General features: G+C 38.9%; 1 protein-coding gene across 3 annotated transcripts in view; it reads left to right on the top strand.

Moving 5' to 3' along the window:
- CUL1 (cullin 1) overlaps positions 1-16,076 on the top strand; it is a 51,404-nt gene that overhangs the window by 20,479 nt on the left and 14,849 nt on the right. For all 3 annotated transcript variants that reach the window (XM_062625337.1, XM_062625339.1, XM_062625338.1), the window contains exons 3-8: positions 5,820-5,994; positions 7,184-7,351; positions 8,410-8,460; positions 9,412-9,502; positions 10,216-10,379; positions 14,139-14,301. In XM_062625337.1, the coding sequence (XP_062481321.1) occupies positions 5,820-5,994; positions 7,184-7,351; positions 8,410-8,460; positions 9,412-9,502; positions 10,216-10,379; positions 14,139-14,301 (812 nt within the window). The remainder of the gene's footprint in view (positions 1-5,819; positions 5,995-7,183; positions 7,352-8,409; positions 8,461-9,411; positions 9,503-10,215; positions 10,380-14,138; positions 14,302-16,076) is intronic.

Raw genomic sequence — 16,076 nt, 5'->3', positions numbered from 1 at the left:
TAACTGCTCTCTTAAGTATTTTCAGGTAAGGTTAGGTACATGTTGGGTTGTTCTGTCGCATCTCATTAGTTTACAGAAAATCTTTTTCCTTGTTTCTGAATTTGCTTGCTGTGATTCAGTTTTGTTAACTTACTTTAACAAAGTGGTAGTTACCAGTTATGCATCAGACCAAATGTAGGTGATTGTACATCACAAAAGGTTACTGTAATCTGTTTTATAAGCTGGGATTTTTTTTTCTGAGATATTAGCAAGTGCTAAAGGAAAAGGTTGTGTTAAACATTAGAGTAGTATGCTTACATGTTAAATATACCAGATGGGATAATCTGTTCATTAAATAGAATGTATAAACACATTGAATGTTTTTTGTACTTGTGAAAAGATTCAGCACCAGTAGCACATGTTGCCCAAGCGAAACCATGAAGCCCTTCTCTTTGCAGCCATTTGCCAAGGTCTTTTGTGGTTGCTTCTATTGCAATCCTCGTCCTAGTGGCTTTCACTGGAATTCCTTTAATTTGGTAGGATTTTAGATCAGCAGATATATATTAAAACTGTGGGGATCTTTTTTCTGATCACATGAATCTGTTGTTACCAGGCAGCATAGGATCTTGTTTGGGTTTTTTTGCTGCTGAACAGATTATTATGCTTTTTTCTGCACACAAAAAGATACTGGAGTCTTAGGGCATTTACTTTTAAAGCCTCAAACTCTTCCACTTTCTCTTGAGATTCCTAAGCTAGCCTTTCACTTTAATGTCAGATTGTTTAAGGTCACTCTGGATACATCAAGGCAACCTCTGCTGTCTGCTAATATTGATCCTACTTACATTCAAGATGATATGTCATAGTGTTTCTCTATGTGGCAGTTAGTGCTTACATAGAACGTGAAGGTAGAAGTAAATGTATTTGTCTACATGATCAAAGGGTACATAATATACTTTACCTTGTCTGGAAAGGTAGGTATAATTGTATGCTTTAGTGTATATTTATAAAAACTGCTAGGTTTGTGTGAGCTAAGTGCAAAATATGTTTATATTAGTGTGATTGATTCCTTTCTTTGTGTTCTTTTCTACAATGATCACTTGCTGTTCTACTTGATTTTTATAGTAACCAAGAATATTCCGTACAAAACCAACCTCTTGTCAATGCAAAGAAATTTAAACTTAAAAGCAACCTCAGGTATCAGGGTTCTTGCACTTCCTATTATAAAGACTGTACACTTTGTATATGTATTTGGCTTTGGCAGTTTGTATTTTCCTTGTAACTGGGGGATTCTCTGTGATTCTGTTGAGTTTATGGCATGAAGAGGGAAGCAGAAGTTATCTGTTAGTCTTCTGGTGGCTTTTTGCTGGTAGTTTCTCTGATCCCAGACTTGTAGAGGCATGTCTGAGCTCAGTTATGTATGGATTTTCATAGCATCTGTGTGGCTTATTCAGTAATAGCTCCTTCAGTCTCTGCTTCAGCGACTAAAATGGGGATGGTTTAACAGTGCAGCTGCACTTAATCGAAAGACATAGATGTGTAATTGACCTTGGGGTAAAGTGTATTGAAATGCAAAAGGAGAATGTGTGGGGTTGGGGACAGGGTCTTAATTTCTTTGTTTTCTTGGTACTGCTTTGTGTGAGTAAGCCCTTCTTTACTGGATGTGGGACCAAACGGACTTAAATAGGCTCTGGCTTATACCTCCCTGAAAAGAATGAAGGTTTCTGCAGTGTTTGTTTTACTGCTGTTCCTCACCAAGCTGAAGTAAGGGTTTGAAGCACTTGTTCTGAAAGTGATTGCTTTTGAGCAACCTTATAATATCAAAAGCTTGCACAGAATCTCTTCGTCTGTTTGGCCTATGTCACATAGGCATGTCTGTTTCTTAGCTGCTTTATTGTAAGTTGTATCGTCTGTAGTGGTTTACAAGAATATGAAACTTCCATGATATTTCCTAGCAATTTCCCTATCAGTATTTCAGTAACTGTGGTGTTCTTGCATGCCTTTGGCGTAATCTAGGAAAATAGAATTTTGTGACAAAAGTGGAACTAACCTCAGCTTGTTGCTATAGGCCAGCTCTTGAGGCGACAGAGCACTCAGCATAGAGTTAATTACTGCTTGTGACCTGGGAAACAGCAAATCTGGGCCCCAGAATGATCTTTAATAAGAGACTAGAAGTAATGAGAGTAACTGCCCTATAGTTTTGTGGTACAATGTATTAAATCTGCTTTCCTTTCTGTTCCTTTTAATTTTACGCATCTGTTCTTCAGGCAGCCTTACTCCAGTTATGTTAATTTTCCATAGCAGAATGGAAGAACTGTAAGGACTTTGTGCTGCCAAAAGGAGAATCGGTTATTACCTCTGCAGAACTGTTTTCTTTATTAAAAAAAATCAAGATTAGGGACTTAGAATCATAGAATAGTTAGGGTTGGAAAGGACCTTAAGATCATCCAGTTCCAACCCCCCTGCCATGAGCAGGGACACCTCACACTAAACCATTTCACCCAAGGCCTCGTCCAACCTGGTCTTGAACACTGCCAGGGATGGAGCATTCACAACCTCCCTGGGCAACCTATTCCAGTGCCTCACCACCCTAACAGGAAAGAATTTCCTCCTTATATCCAATCTAAACTTCCCCTGTTTAAGTTTTAACCCGTTACCCCTTGTCCTGTCACTACAGTCCCTAATGAAGAGTCCCTCCCCAGCATCCGTATAGGCCCCCTTTAGATACTGGAAGGCTGCTATGAGGTCTCCACGCAGCCTTCTCTTCTCCAGGCTGAACAGCCCCAACTTCCTCAGCCTGTCTTCATACAGGAGGTGCTCCAGTCCCCTGATCATCCTCGCCGCCCTCCTCTGGACTTGTTCCAACAGTTCCATGTCCTTTTTATGTTGAGGACACCAGAACTGCACACAATACTCCAGGGGAGCTCTCACAAGAGCAGAGTAGAGGGGCAGGATCACCTCCTTTGACCAACTTATATGGAACTGAGTCATTTGCACCTATTGGTGTAAAACCTGCTAGTTTTCCCATAGTATGTTGAATTAAACTGGTGTATGTCTCACAGAATTTCTATTTGTAGTTGCTTCTGGAGGTATTTTGGTACTCTGCTGGGGCAGAGGGTAGCTTACAGGTGACTCTGGTGTGCTTAACATTGTGTTTTGATGGCATCCTTGCTCAGGAAGTATATGCACTACTACTGAAAGAGCCTGTTTCTCTTCCCGTGTGTGGACATAGAAGTTCAGATCTGATCAGCACAGGAACAACAGTTGTAGCAGCAGTCACTCCCCCAGTCCAGATCACTGTTACCTGCATGACCTCCTATGCCACTGTGGCAAATAAGCCCTCCAGGTGGGTTGTATGTCAGGAGCATTTCCTTCAGTGGAGACTGTCTCCTACAAGGCCGTAAAGATATGTATATGGCTTCCAGCATATGAAGCAGTTGAGGGGATTATTTTGCCTTCTGCAACCAAGAATTCTTTTCACAGCATTCCTCTTGTGATTCTCGGGTGGACTGACATGCACTGTCATAAGCAGCGCAAGTTTGATTTTGCTTTGAGTATGTCACTCTTTCTGTCAGTGCTTGGCTTTAGCAGATGGGGACACAGATTGTAAACAAAGTGTGAGGGAGCATTCTTTTATGTATAATATGTCAGTTATATACACTTGCAAACTGCCTTCTGCACAGGCAAACTTCAGTTTGACTTGCCTAGAATGACTAAACTGGAGCATTTCAGATGCACTGTCTTATAGGCACTTTGGCTAGCAAGACTCAAGCCAGAATAACAGGTAAAGATGGGCATTACTGGCATATTTTTACTCCAGCTCTGTGTTGATTACTGTCAGGCATGGACAGAAGGTCTCAGTCTTTTTCAAGTGTTTACTTCACAAGGAATACTGTTTTTCATAGTAACATATATGGGGTTAGAAAAAGGCTTATGTCTTCTAACCTTGATCTTTTATTTTTCTGAAGGCTGTTGTGATTATTCATGGGGAAGAACAGGAAGAATATTTTCATCAGGGAGTAATCACAAAACCAGCATGAATTACCCATCATCTGGACAGTCCTTCTGTTTTTAGGCTTGGCCAAAGACACTTGGGATGGGAGAATATCGGGGAAGAGGGAGGCAAGACGCCAACAGGGTATTTATGAATCAGCCCTCATTTCCTTGCATCGCGATGGTGAGACTTTTCATACACAATTTGGAGGACCTTATATTAACTGTTATTATATTAACATGTTATATTAAACTGTTAGGTAAGCCTTGCTTTTCTTGTTTGTGAAAAACAAGTAAGTTGTATATCTAGAGAAAAATTGTTATCCTGTGTGAGGTTCCTCGCTTGAACAGGGAATTCTGAAACCAAAGTGAAGATGGTAAAATTAGGAACAGTGCTAGGAAAGCTGAGCAAACAAATGACTGGGAACTGGAAGAAATCATTAATGTCCAGGAAATAAGTGACTGAGAGAGATGAGAGGGGCTGATAAAGGTTCAGTTGCTAAGCACAAATGAAAGTTTTTTGTTATTGGTTGATATCATGGGAAATGTAATTATTTGGCACCTGGATGGGGTAACAAGTAAGAAATGTATGCTTTCAAAAAGGGTTAATGTTGGGCAAAGTTTGTTCATAATGATTGTAATGCATCGTATATTTGGGAGTTGGAAATCCCTTGGTATTTAATTGTGCTGATGCCTTCCATTATATTGTGCTGGTCTTTCTGAAGGGAAGGATAAAAAGCAAATCTCAGCAATGTATTAATTACCTAATACATGACACAGCATGGAGGAAACCTGTCTAGTGGTTAAAGCTTGGCACATAATTTAAAACACAAGCTAAAACCCAGTTAGATCTTCTGGATTGCTTAATATGCAACATTCTCTAACAAGGGATGTGACTCAAAAGCCTGTCCTCAGACTGTCAGTGAGTGCTCAGTAGCTTTGTTCCTATTGTCCATTTGCCAGGTGAGTCATGAGGGTGACTTTTCAGATCTGAGTCCTCAGCAAGTGGAATTTGAGTGCTACCAAGCTAGTTTATTTTCCTTGTTTGTGGATTGCCGTTTCTTTTAGGATGCTTTTTTGTTTTTAAAAGTGTTTCAAGCAGTGTGACTTCCGCTTTGGAAGAACTCTGAATATTTTGGATCAGAAAACAATGTTTTCTTCAACTGTTACATTAGCAGATACAGCAAGTATTGTAGGCTGTGTTAGTATGAGGGCAGAAGTTATTACTGCCTCCTCATATGTAAATGTTGGGTTTATAGTTGTAGCCAAAGACTGGATTTCAGTGAATCTCATCTTGCTGTTTGTGTTTATTTGAGCGTGTGTCTCACCATTACTGCTTTCTAGGTTTGTCCCCTGTCTGCTGGTGTTAACTGGCCAAATATTTTGTCAAGGATTGTGTTTGAAAGAACACAAAAGTACTATCCTGTGTTTTCAGCTACTGAATGTTGCTTGAGGCTAGTGTTGAAATGTCTTCCTGTTCAAATGAAAGCATATGTATATGTAGAAGGCCAATATAATAAATCAAAGAAATTCCCTTTAAACCTTGAAAATAGTCTTACCAGGAAATTCCACTGGTTTGTTTTGGTCTTGTTAAGCAAGTGTCAGGTAAATTTAATGTTGGTGTCAGTATTTACAGGGCACTCAGTCTGACACATACCTGCTGCAGATAATTCTGCAGAAAATGACTTCATTTTCTTAGCTTTGGTTTGATTTTACGTGGACTGCTGAATCTTGTATTGTGTTTGTCATTTACAGTCATATAAAAATAGCTTATTGAAATTAACACTGGCTTTATTTGTACTTCTAATGTCCCTTGCTGGCACATACCTATTCCTTGACTTTCCTGTCAGTCATGTTTATAACTACTGTACTAGCGTACACCAGTCTAATCAAGCACGGGGAGCTGGAGTACCTCCTTCTAAATCGAAAAAGGGCCAGACACCTGGAGGTGCCCAGTTTGTTGGCTTGGAATTGTACAAACGGCTAAAAGAATTTCTGAAGAACTACTTGACAAATCTCCTTAAGGTAAGATGGAGCCAATGTGCGTTTGTAGTAGTCATCTGGGTTGACTGAACAAAGCTTGTGCGAACAAAACTAGAGGTGTATGCAGCCGCTGGAAGTAAATGGAATGACTTTAAAATCTGCTTTTGTCTCCATTAGCCATTGGAATGTGTTGTAGGCTTTACTTTGGGCATAGATCGGTTGCTATCTGTCTCGTACCTGTGAGCTGCTTTTCCTCTTCAAGCCAAAACAGTGTTTCTGTCTTTTATAGAAGTAATGTTATATGCCATCTTTAGCTGTCCTGTATCTTGAACAAGAATGGCTAGACTTGTAACCGATTAACCAGCATATTAGTAATGCTGAACAAATGGTTGCCTGTAATGTTGAAAATGCCTGATGGTAGCCAGTAATTTGATTTAATAAATAGACTACTAATAGAGCTGAATGCTAGGCTGCTGTGTAAGAGAACGGTTTCTAGTTATTTTTGGAAAGGAACCATGCTTTAAACTTTTGGGGTTTTAGTTTTGAGCAATAATAAAAGAATTCTTGGCGTCCTGTCAAGTCTGCTGTGTAATTAACTTATGAAGCTGCCTAAAGGTATTAACAGTCTTATCCAGAATGCACTGTGGTTTCATACCCTTGTCCATTCAGGCTGTAGTGCTCCAGTTTGGAAATGGGCTTGAACTTCATGTGTTACAACCTTCTCTTCTTTTTCTGTAACAAGAGCAAACGTGATGCCATATCCATTTCCATGAGTATGGGGTACTGTTTTCTACCTGACAGGATCCCAGAGAAGACCCCGTCCAGACTTGCTTCTTTCAGCTCCCCAGGTAGCAGCAGTGGGAGCAGGCAATGTATTTTAGGGAGATTGTCATGTTGAACACATTGCCATTGCACTGGCATGTTCTGCTGAGCTCACTTACCCATGTGGCTGGCTGTTTCTCATGTGGTGCCCTCTTACTACCCCACAGGAGGGATGGGACTGCTTCTGGAGCTTTTTCTATGCCATGTAGTGGTTCTTTTATCAGTATTTTAATTTCTAAATCTCATACTGGCCTTGTCTTATTAATGTAGAAGTGAATGTATTAGCAGTATGTTTCCTATAAATGTATTGCGTGGTGTAGATTTATTACACAGTTAGGCTGTACACTCTTAGATTACCTTGGTTGTACCTTAAAATCACCCCAGAGTACTGGCAAACTTGTTATTTCAGGATGGTGAAGATTTGATGGATGAGAGTGTGCTGAAATTCTACACCCAACAGTGGGAAGATTACAGGTTTTCAAGCAAAGTCTTGAATGGGATATGTGCCTACCTCAATCGACATTGGGTTCGTCGTGAGTGCGATGAAGGTCGTAAAGGAATATATGAAATTTATTCAGTAAGTAGCTTTTTGAAGTAAGTGATTTATCCATTCCATCTGTCATGTTTGCATTATTGGCCTTCAGATTGCTTCTTGAAACTTGTAGGAAGTTCACAGAAGTTTTGAAGAAGTGGGAAAAGTAGAAGACTCCCCCCTTCCCCTACTCCCACCCCACTATATCTGTAAAAATTCCACAGGTCTAAAGCTGTGAGGTGTTCAATCTGCTTTGTACATATTGGGGCTACCAGTATTAGACTGTCAAGGGATGTCTGGTTCTGTGTATTTGCTGCTTATACTGTTGTCTGTGTGCATCAGAGTGGCCTTGTCATTCCATTTAGAACTCAGTCAAGTGGTTCAAATATAGAATGGAGAAGTAAATTGCAATTTTTTTTCCCCTGTTGACTTCAATACATCCCTACTAATTTTATAGCATCCAAGCTGCTAAGATTCAGTCAACATTTGGTTTGTAATGCAAGTTATTTTGGTACAGTTCTGAAAGATTGATATGTGATCTTGATATTTTTTTTGTTATGTAAAGTAATATAAATGGGAAGAACACAACAGAAGTTCTGTATCTTAGATCACTGGAAGTACTTGGGTTTATTTTTTTTAAATGAAGGATCATTACTGTCCTTGCCGGTGGAGCATTAAGGAAGTGATGTGTTATTTTACTGTTTCACTAAAATAACTTTGCATATGGTAGAAAACCAGTTGGTATTCTTGCTTCTCTCCCTCTTAACTTCACTAGCCTGATTCTAAGGGACTTTGTTAGCCTGAACATCACCAGCAAAAAAGGCTGTATGTTGTCAGGGTGGCCTGCAGGGTTTGTTAGTTTTCAGAGTTGGCGGTGGATCGCTGTCAGAAAAGGGGATATCTTAGGTAGAGTTAGAAATAAAGCAAATGGTAGTTTTATTGTCTTGATGCATAAGAAATGTGTGTGCCAAAATATAATAATAATTAAAAGCAGTTCCAATTATTTAGCGTACCGTATCAGCTTTCCTTAAGGAGTTATCCTGCATTGTATATGTACAAATACTTTCTTACTTCATCTTTCATCTCCCTTCCTTTGCTTCTAGCTTGCCTTGGTGACCTGGAGGGACTGCTTATTCAGGCCATTAAATAAGCAGGTATATATGTGTGATATCTATGGTGTTATTTTATAGGGTTGTTATATATTGTTAGTAGCTGTTCCAACGAGAATTTGAAGGGAAGGTGGGGGAGAAGGGGTGGACTCAGAAAATAGAAGGGAGCCTTACGCTCTTCTCCTTTGGTGTTAAAAAGATGAATATTTGAAGCCTTTCTTTGCGTGTGTGGTTGAACCTTGATACCAAGAGTGTTCTGTTACCTCTTTGCTGAGAGGACTCTTGGGGCTCATGTTAAATAACATAACTTCAGCTGTTTCCAAGCCAGGCAGGCTGATGGTCATGTCTAATGGTTTGAGAGTCAAGATTGTGTGAGAACAGTGACAGGCCTGGGATTTCGATCTTTTTAATGTTACTGTGAATCTTCACATTTACATTGATACCTGGACCATTCAGTTCACATATTTTTACTTAGTGAATCAGCACAATATAAAACAAGACAGTCCATCACAACAGAATGTTATATTCATGTATGTTGATTTTTGCTCTTACTGACCAGTGCTTTGTGATGGCAAGACTGTATTATATTATGAAAATATTAGCTAGATTTCACTTTAGAAGAACAGTAGTTGCAGCACATTATTTACCAGCAGATAGCTTGCTTTATGGTGGGTTAGTTCAGTTCTTCCTGCAAAGTTTTCCTGTTATTTCAGGTATAAAACAAAGGGGAGGTTGGTTTAGAAGGTGCTTTTTGAAATTGAAACAAAAACCCCAAGCATTTTCGTACCCTTTTACAGCTCACCACTAATTAGACTGTAATTATGTTGTAGAACTTAAAAGTGTAGCATACTCTGTGATGTCTGTTCAGGTGTACTTTAAATTTAGTTCTCAAGGGGCTTGACTTGAATATAGCCGTACACTCCTCATTAAATTCTATGCTTTACCTACCAGCTGCTTTCTCCCTGCTTGACTTACTTTTAATCCATGTTTTCTAAGGTAACAAATGCTGTGTTGAAATTGATTGAAAAGGAAAGAAATGGTGAAACTATCAATACAAGGCTGATCAGCGGAGTTGTACAATCTTATGGTAAATGAGATTTCTTGAAGGTTTTCTTACTCTCTTAAAAACAAATAAATGCATATTCCCAATCAGAGCCCAGAAGTAGCATCCCACCCCCTTGGATGTCTGGTAGAGATTTTAATAGTGAAATAAATGTAGGTATTTATGGTTTAACTTAGTGCTTGTAGAGACCCTTGACACAATTACAGTTGATTGTACCATACTTGCAAAACTTGAAAGTGCAGCTGATAGGCAAGAGTGTTAGTTGCTTACAAATTGGTTATTAGGAGCTAAATCTGGAAGGGGGGAAGCATAATAGTTTAAAAGAGCATAGTGGGACAGGTTTTTTCCATTTGCATGAAATGGAGAGCTCTGCCATGCAGATTAATGCCTAGTTTAATTGATAAAAAAAAAACATGTATATATATGCAGTCTGGAACTCTAAGAGATAAAAATGGAAGGGGAATTTGGACTAGCTTTTGAGATAGTGAAGTTATCCAGATCCTATCATCCATTTAGTAATGCATCAGCAAGTGCAGTTTACAGAAGTAATGTGTTGTTCTACTTTTTTTTAAGTGCAAAATAAATCCATACTTTTAAAAGGTACAGAAAGTGGTGCTCTTACTGTCCCAATTGATTCCCTCATGTAAGTTAGGAGGGAATGTGTTTATTTGCAAGAGACTGCTTCATTCTTTTAGACAATTTTGTCATTACTTGCTCTTTTTTTTTGTGTTTTTTAGTGGAGCTGGGGCTGAATGAAGATGATGCATTTGCAAAAGGACCTACACTAACAGTCTATAAAGAATCCTTTGAATCTCAGTTTCTTGCTGACACAGAGAGATTTTATACACGAGAAAGTACTGAATTCTTGCAACAGAACCCAGTCACAGAGTACATGAAGAAGGTAATTTATTTAATAAGCTGTGTGATTATTTCTGGATACAGATGTTTATTTAGAGGTAAAGTAACAGAAATCCTTGGCTTTTATTATCATTTTCTTAAACTGATGATTATTTTGCAGAAGCAGTTAGCTCTCTTTCCCCTTTGGGGATCTGCTTTTGTTTATCAGGTCTGAGTTTGTCTCCTTAAGTGTATTTCAGTAAGTACAGTGAAAGTTCTGAACATTCTTAATGGGCAAAATAGAAGAGAATGATAAAATAAATTCACAATTTGGTAGGCCTCAAGACACCGAAACAGTCATTCTGCTTTAGACCTACAAGTTACTGTTCCTATACAAGGAACTCTGTGTTGGGACGTTTATTGAAATCTCTTCCTGAGCAAGCCAGCCGAGGAAGTAGATGATGAATTAACTTTAATTCTCTTAGAATATTTCAGTATAGTGAACACTACACAATACTTTTACTTAACAGAGGATAGATTTAAATTGTTACTGATTTGGGGGATCCCAGAAAGGGCAATTAAGAGCAGGCTGGATAAACATTGACTGTGTCTAGCCTGGTTATTGGGTCAGTTGTACTTAATGTGAAATAGATGGGTCATCTTCCATCTTGGACAAGTGCTGCTTTATATATTTTCTCAGCACGTTTCCTGACTATGAATTGCTACTTGGTTGGTCTTTTTTCCCCATATAACTAAGAAAAAGAAAAGCTAAAAAATCATCTTTTTGCGTATGTAATATCCAGATGCACATCCCTCCCTGCACTATCTTTGTGGGGTATTTTTGTGTAAATCTGCCATAGAACACATCGTGTCTGAGCCTTGGCATTAAGGTCAATGATTTACCCTCCCCAAAAGTGTTCGTAAGTCCCAGAAGTCCTGCTTTTAGTGCACTGGGATAGTTGCCCAGTAGTTCCCAGACTTACCTATGTTTGTTTTTCTGACGTTGAATTCATTATTTTTGCTACTTCCCTTTCAATTTCCTGTCTGACTTTCATCCTAAAACAGAGTGTGGGAATTTGTCATTCATAACCTGAATGACTGGCTCATCCAGGCTTTCTTGGTACGGCCCAGTGAAAAGCTGTCTGAAGGTCATTGCTATTTCAGGAACTAGAGATTAGTGGCAAACAGAAAGAACCTATTAGTACCCCAAACAATCTTCAAGACTTCAAACACCCACAAAAGAGCAACTTGCTTTGCTTGAAGCTGATGTCAAAAGCTGAAAGTGTGTATAAAGCTAGCATAAGGTAGGGGAAGTCTTCAGCAAGAAACTGTGTAGCCTTAAGTCTCTGCTCAAATTAATACACTAGAGATGTAAACAAGCTGTTTGGGCTGTCTTGGCATCTCCTTACAGTTAATCTGCATACATTGAAATCAAACTGAACAAGAAACTGTTTTCATTACTCATTTCCTGGGATTTAACTGATGAAATGGAAAAAGACATGTATTAGACTCTACAGTAAATAATCATCAGAGCCTGCAAAACGATACAAACTAAGGGATGTGGCCTAAGGGAATGAGAAATGTACAAATTGAAGCTAAAAGTTAGTTCATTGGAACAGGTTGTCTGCTCTCTCTAGTCTGCATGTTTTGCTGGAGAGATCATGAGAGGTCATGCAAGTTTTCAGACCTATTAATCTAGAATTCAGATGGGTTTCTTTCAGTTTTATCTGACTTCATTATGCATAAGGAATTCTTAACATTTTTTACATAAACATGACAAAGCAGTTTTGTAAACTTAATGTTTTTTTGATTGGGTATTGTAATCTTGCTTACCACTTAAATGCCTGGGACAGAGTAGTACTCTCCATAATTATTACTCAGATATTGCTGGAATTAGGGTTCTTTTCTGCTATGAAATGCGTTAAATGAGACTGATGTGAAAAGCTGCAAGTTGTCCAGCAGTCAGGTGGCGTATTAGCAGTAAGAAGGTCTTAAAAGTCATCTGCTGGAAGTCTGAACTAAAAACACAGTAATCTGCTATTAGTACGCTTGCTTGACTTTCTCCCTGAAGCACTGTGAATTGAGTTCTAATTGGGGATAAACAGCATTGCAAAAGAAAAAGAGAAACCTGTTGGAGTACCTTAGTGCACACCAGCATAATGTCAGTGTTACCATGATACGGTAGAACTCTGGTTGTTTCTTGTGGAATACTCAATGACTTAATTAGGATACATGTATGTAGTTATACAGGCAGACTTACTGAGTTCAGAAGGATTATGAATTTTTCTTCTCAGGCCAGAACTCATGAGTAAAGCTGGCACGGCCTGATGTGCTGTAGGGAATAAAGGTCAGTATTTCTTAAGCCTGTCCCTTGAAATAAAGTCTCAAACTGAACTTTTGATCTTTATAGTTAAAGCTGGCAAAGATACCGTTGTGTGAACTAATTGTTTTTCCCCTTGTTTCTGAAATACGACTCTAAAAGGAAAATGGAATTACAAGAACACAAGAGAGAGAGTATAAGAAAATTTAAAGTCAGAGTGGATATTTGTTTTCATAAACAATGGCAGCATTTCCTGCACTACAGAAATGCATAAGATACATGAACATAATGAACATAAGTAGCCCTGCTAGTCTGATTGCAGTTTCCAGTGTTAATCAGACAGACTTGCTGCCATTTGCTGTCACTAGGAAGCTGATTATTATTCCTTACTTGTAAGAAAGAGGCAAGTGCTCTGAAGCTTGAGGTTATATCCCTTCCCAAACAGTTGACTTCTTTATTCTTATTTTTTTCCATATAAACCTGTACTGGTCTGACTCTAGGAGAGAGTAATCCAGGACTGTATCACAAGAGCTAAGTGCAAAATGATTACAGAAATGAGTGAAGCTGACAGTGACAGAGATTATTTAAAGCCATCTGTGTATGATGCAGTGTACTTGCAGTGAAATTGTTTTGTTGTTGTTGTTGTCCATAATATGATCTTTCATGCTTAGCTGGTATTCCAAAACACCAGGAAAATGCATTAACTTAATTTCCTTCTCTTGGTGATGTTATTAATTTAAATAACTTGGAGCTTTAATAATGTAAATAAGGGGACATGTGTACTTCATCCCTGATGATGTGCTGCAATTACAGATGGCTTGTAGAGTGAATCTTTAACACCTTTGCAAACAAAATAGAGGTAATTGTTATATAAACACCTTCAGGTTTGCATTTTGGCGTAAGTACTGTTACTCGAGTGATGTCTAGGATTTTGGTTTGCCAGGTAGGCACACTTACATTGCATTTTATGTGCCAAATTAAATGCCAGTAGAATTTAAATGATTGTAGATTATTAGGAAGCTTTCCTATGTAAGAATGTAGATGATAACATTCAAATTAATTTGTCATGGGCATACTGTTAAATTGCTTAAATAAATAAGGTTTCCTGCCTTTTAGTTTTGTGGGGGCATGGAATATATTCATGTTTGTCTTAAACAAAACTGCCTCTTTAGCTGGAGAGCTTGCTGGTGCTAAAACTGCAGCTTCTCGTGTCTTCAGCTTTCTCTTCTTCTGACAGCATCTTTCCAGCTTCTTATTCAGAAGCAATGGGAAAACAGTCTTGCTGTGATTCTCCCCCTATTCAAGCAGTATATAGTATTATCATCAACATAAACATCAATTCCATGCATATGTTATGATTTCCAGAAAAAATAATTGCTTAAGTAGGTGGACACTGCATTAGTGAGAGGTTTGGGTTTTTTGGCGGTGTTTTTCTAGATGAATTCTGTTTGATTTCTGTTCTGCCTTCCATACACGTTTCATGTTTGTATCTCTGTTCTTCAGGCTGAAGCTCGCCTTCTTGAGGAACAGCGTAGAGTTCAGGTCTATCTCCATGAGAGCACGCAGGATGAGTTGGCACGAAAATGTGAACAAGTGCTTATTGAAAAGCACCTGGAGATATTTCATACAGAGTTCCAGAATTTGTTGGATGCAGACAAAAATGAAGGTAAGGAGATGCAAACACTGGGTTTAGGCTTAGAGCTCCTCCCTGATGATTTGTGAATAATGTAAATTCTTGTGATTGCTGAATGTGATTTGTTCAGGCACTAGATTAAGAGAGAAGACAGACACTAAACTAGGGGATGAGCAGCTTTTGATTAAATTGGGATGGCTGAGGGTATTGCCTCAAGAAGCCTATTCTGATTCCAGATATTAAGGCAAAACAGCACTAATTCTGATTTCTTTTAACATGGCTGGAAGAGCTTCAAGAGCACTTGAGCCATCCTTCCAGCAGGAGCTGAAGCTCATATGAAAGAGATGCGAGAAGAAAAACAGACCAAGAGTCTCACCAGCTGTTTCAGCTTAATTCATGGACCTTTTAGTTTTTTAAAATTGAGGTTGTCCGGAAGTATTTATAGGAAATGTTAAAAGAGGAATGGAAGCAAATGCGGAGCTTCTAAAATATGGTTTCTATATTTATATAAGATACATAAAACCACATATAAAGCACAAGGAAAGAGTAGAAATTATTAATAGATGAGATAATTTTTAGCTGTGAAAATGAGTTTCAAGTGCCAATAGTGGATCAAGTTTATACCTTCAATAGAGAACACGGAATGAATACGTATTTTAGAGGAACCACTGAAGAAGTCAAGCTTATCAAAGCGTTTATGTATCTTTAAGGAATTGACAGGTATGTTTTATGAGTTTCTTCAGGAGGTAATGCTTAAGTAAGTCGAAACTGGCAGCAGATAATTCCTATGCATCATGCAGATGAATAAGATGAATGGTGTTTCTGATTTTTTCCAGTTGGGGAATTAATTAAATCTCTATAGGAAGTCAAGGCAATAACTGTAATACTGCTTTAGGGAAAGTGACAGAATTGAAGAGATACTGTGATGTAAGGTACTATTGATGTTGTCGTGGTTTAAACCCAGTCAGGCAACTCATTCACTCACTACCCCCCCCCCCCCCTTCTTTCCCTCCCCCTACTCCTGGAGGAACGGAGAGGAGAATCAAAAGAATGCAACTCCGACAGGCTGGGATAAGAACAGTTTAGTAACTAAGGTATAACACAAATCACTACTGCTACCACCAATAATAACAATGGTAAAGGAAATAACAAGGGAAGAGAATACAACACCTCACCACCAGCCAACCGATAACTTGCCCCCCCCAGCCCGACCAAGCACCGACCCATACCTCCTCCAACCCTGCAGTCCCAGCCCTTCCGGCTAACTCCCAGTTACATCCTGGGCATGACGTGCTGTGGTATGGAATACCTCTTTGGTCAGTTTGGGTCAGGTGTCCTGTCTCTGCTTCCTCCTGGCTTCCCCTCCTCCCTGGCAGAGCATGAGGCTCACAAAGTCCTTGGCCAAACCAAAACATCCTTGTTATCAGCTCTGTTCCCAAGTCAAAAGTCAAAACACAGCACTGCTCCAGCTACCAAGAAGGAGAAAAATGACTGCTGCTGCTGAACCCAGGACAGATGTTCATTTGAGAGCTGTGAATTGCAACTATGCCTCTGTCTCTCTATATATCAGCATTACAATAGCAACTATGAATTAGCTACTGTAATCATCTTGTTGATAACTAGGAGATGCTTCAAAATAGTAAAGGGCAATTGTGCATGATTAGGAGGTCAGAAGTTACCTGTTTCAAATGTAAATAGAAGGTTATTTTATCCTGCACAACTAGAGGTTGCTTCTGTTTGTAAATAAACGTATTTACTCTGTAATTGGAAGAGATTTTGATGCAGATGGGTGTTGACTAGTAATATGA

This window comes from Pezoporus occidentalis, unplaced genomic scaffold, assembly GCF_034315485.1.
Source record: "Pezoporus occidentalis ecotype Australia unplaced genomic scaffold, CSIRO_AGI_Poc_V1 ctg28, whole genome shotgun sequence".
In the NCBI taxonomy this organism is placed as follows: domain Eukaryota; kingdom Metazoa; phylum Chordata; class Aves; order Psittaciformes; family Psittacidae; genus Pezoporus; species Pezoporus occidentalis.
This window is presented reverse-complemented; position numbering and strand designations above follow the sequence as displayed.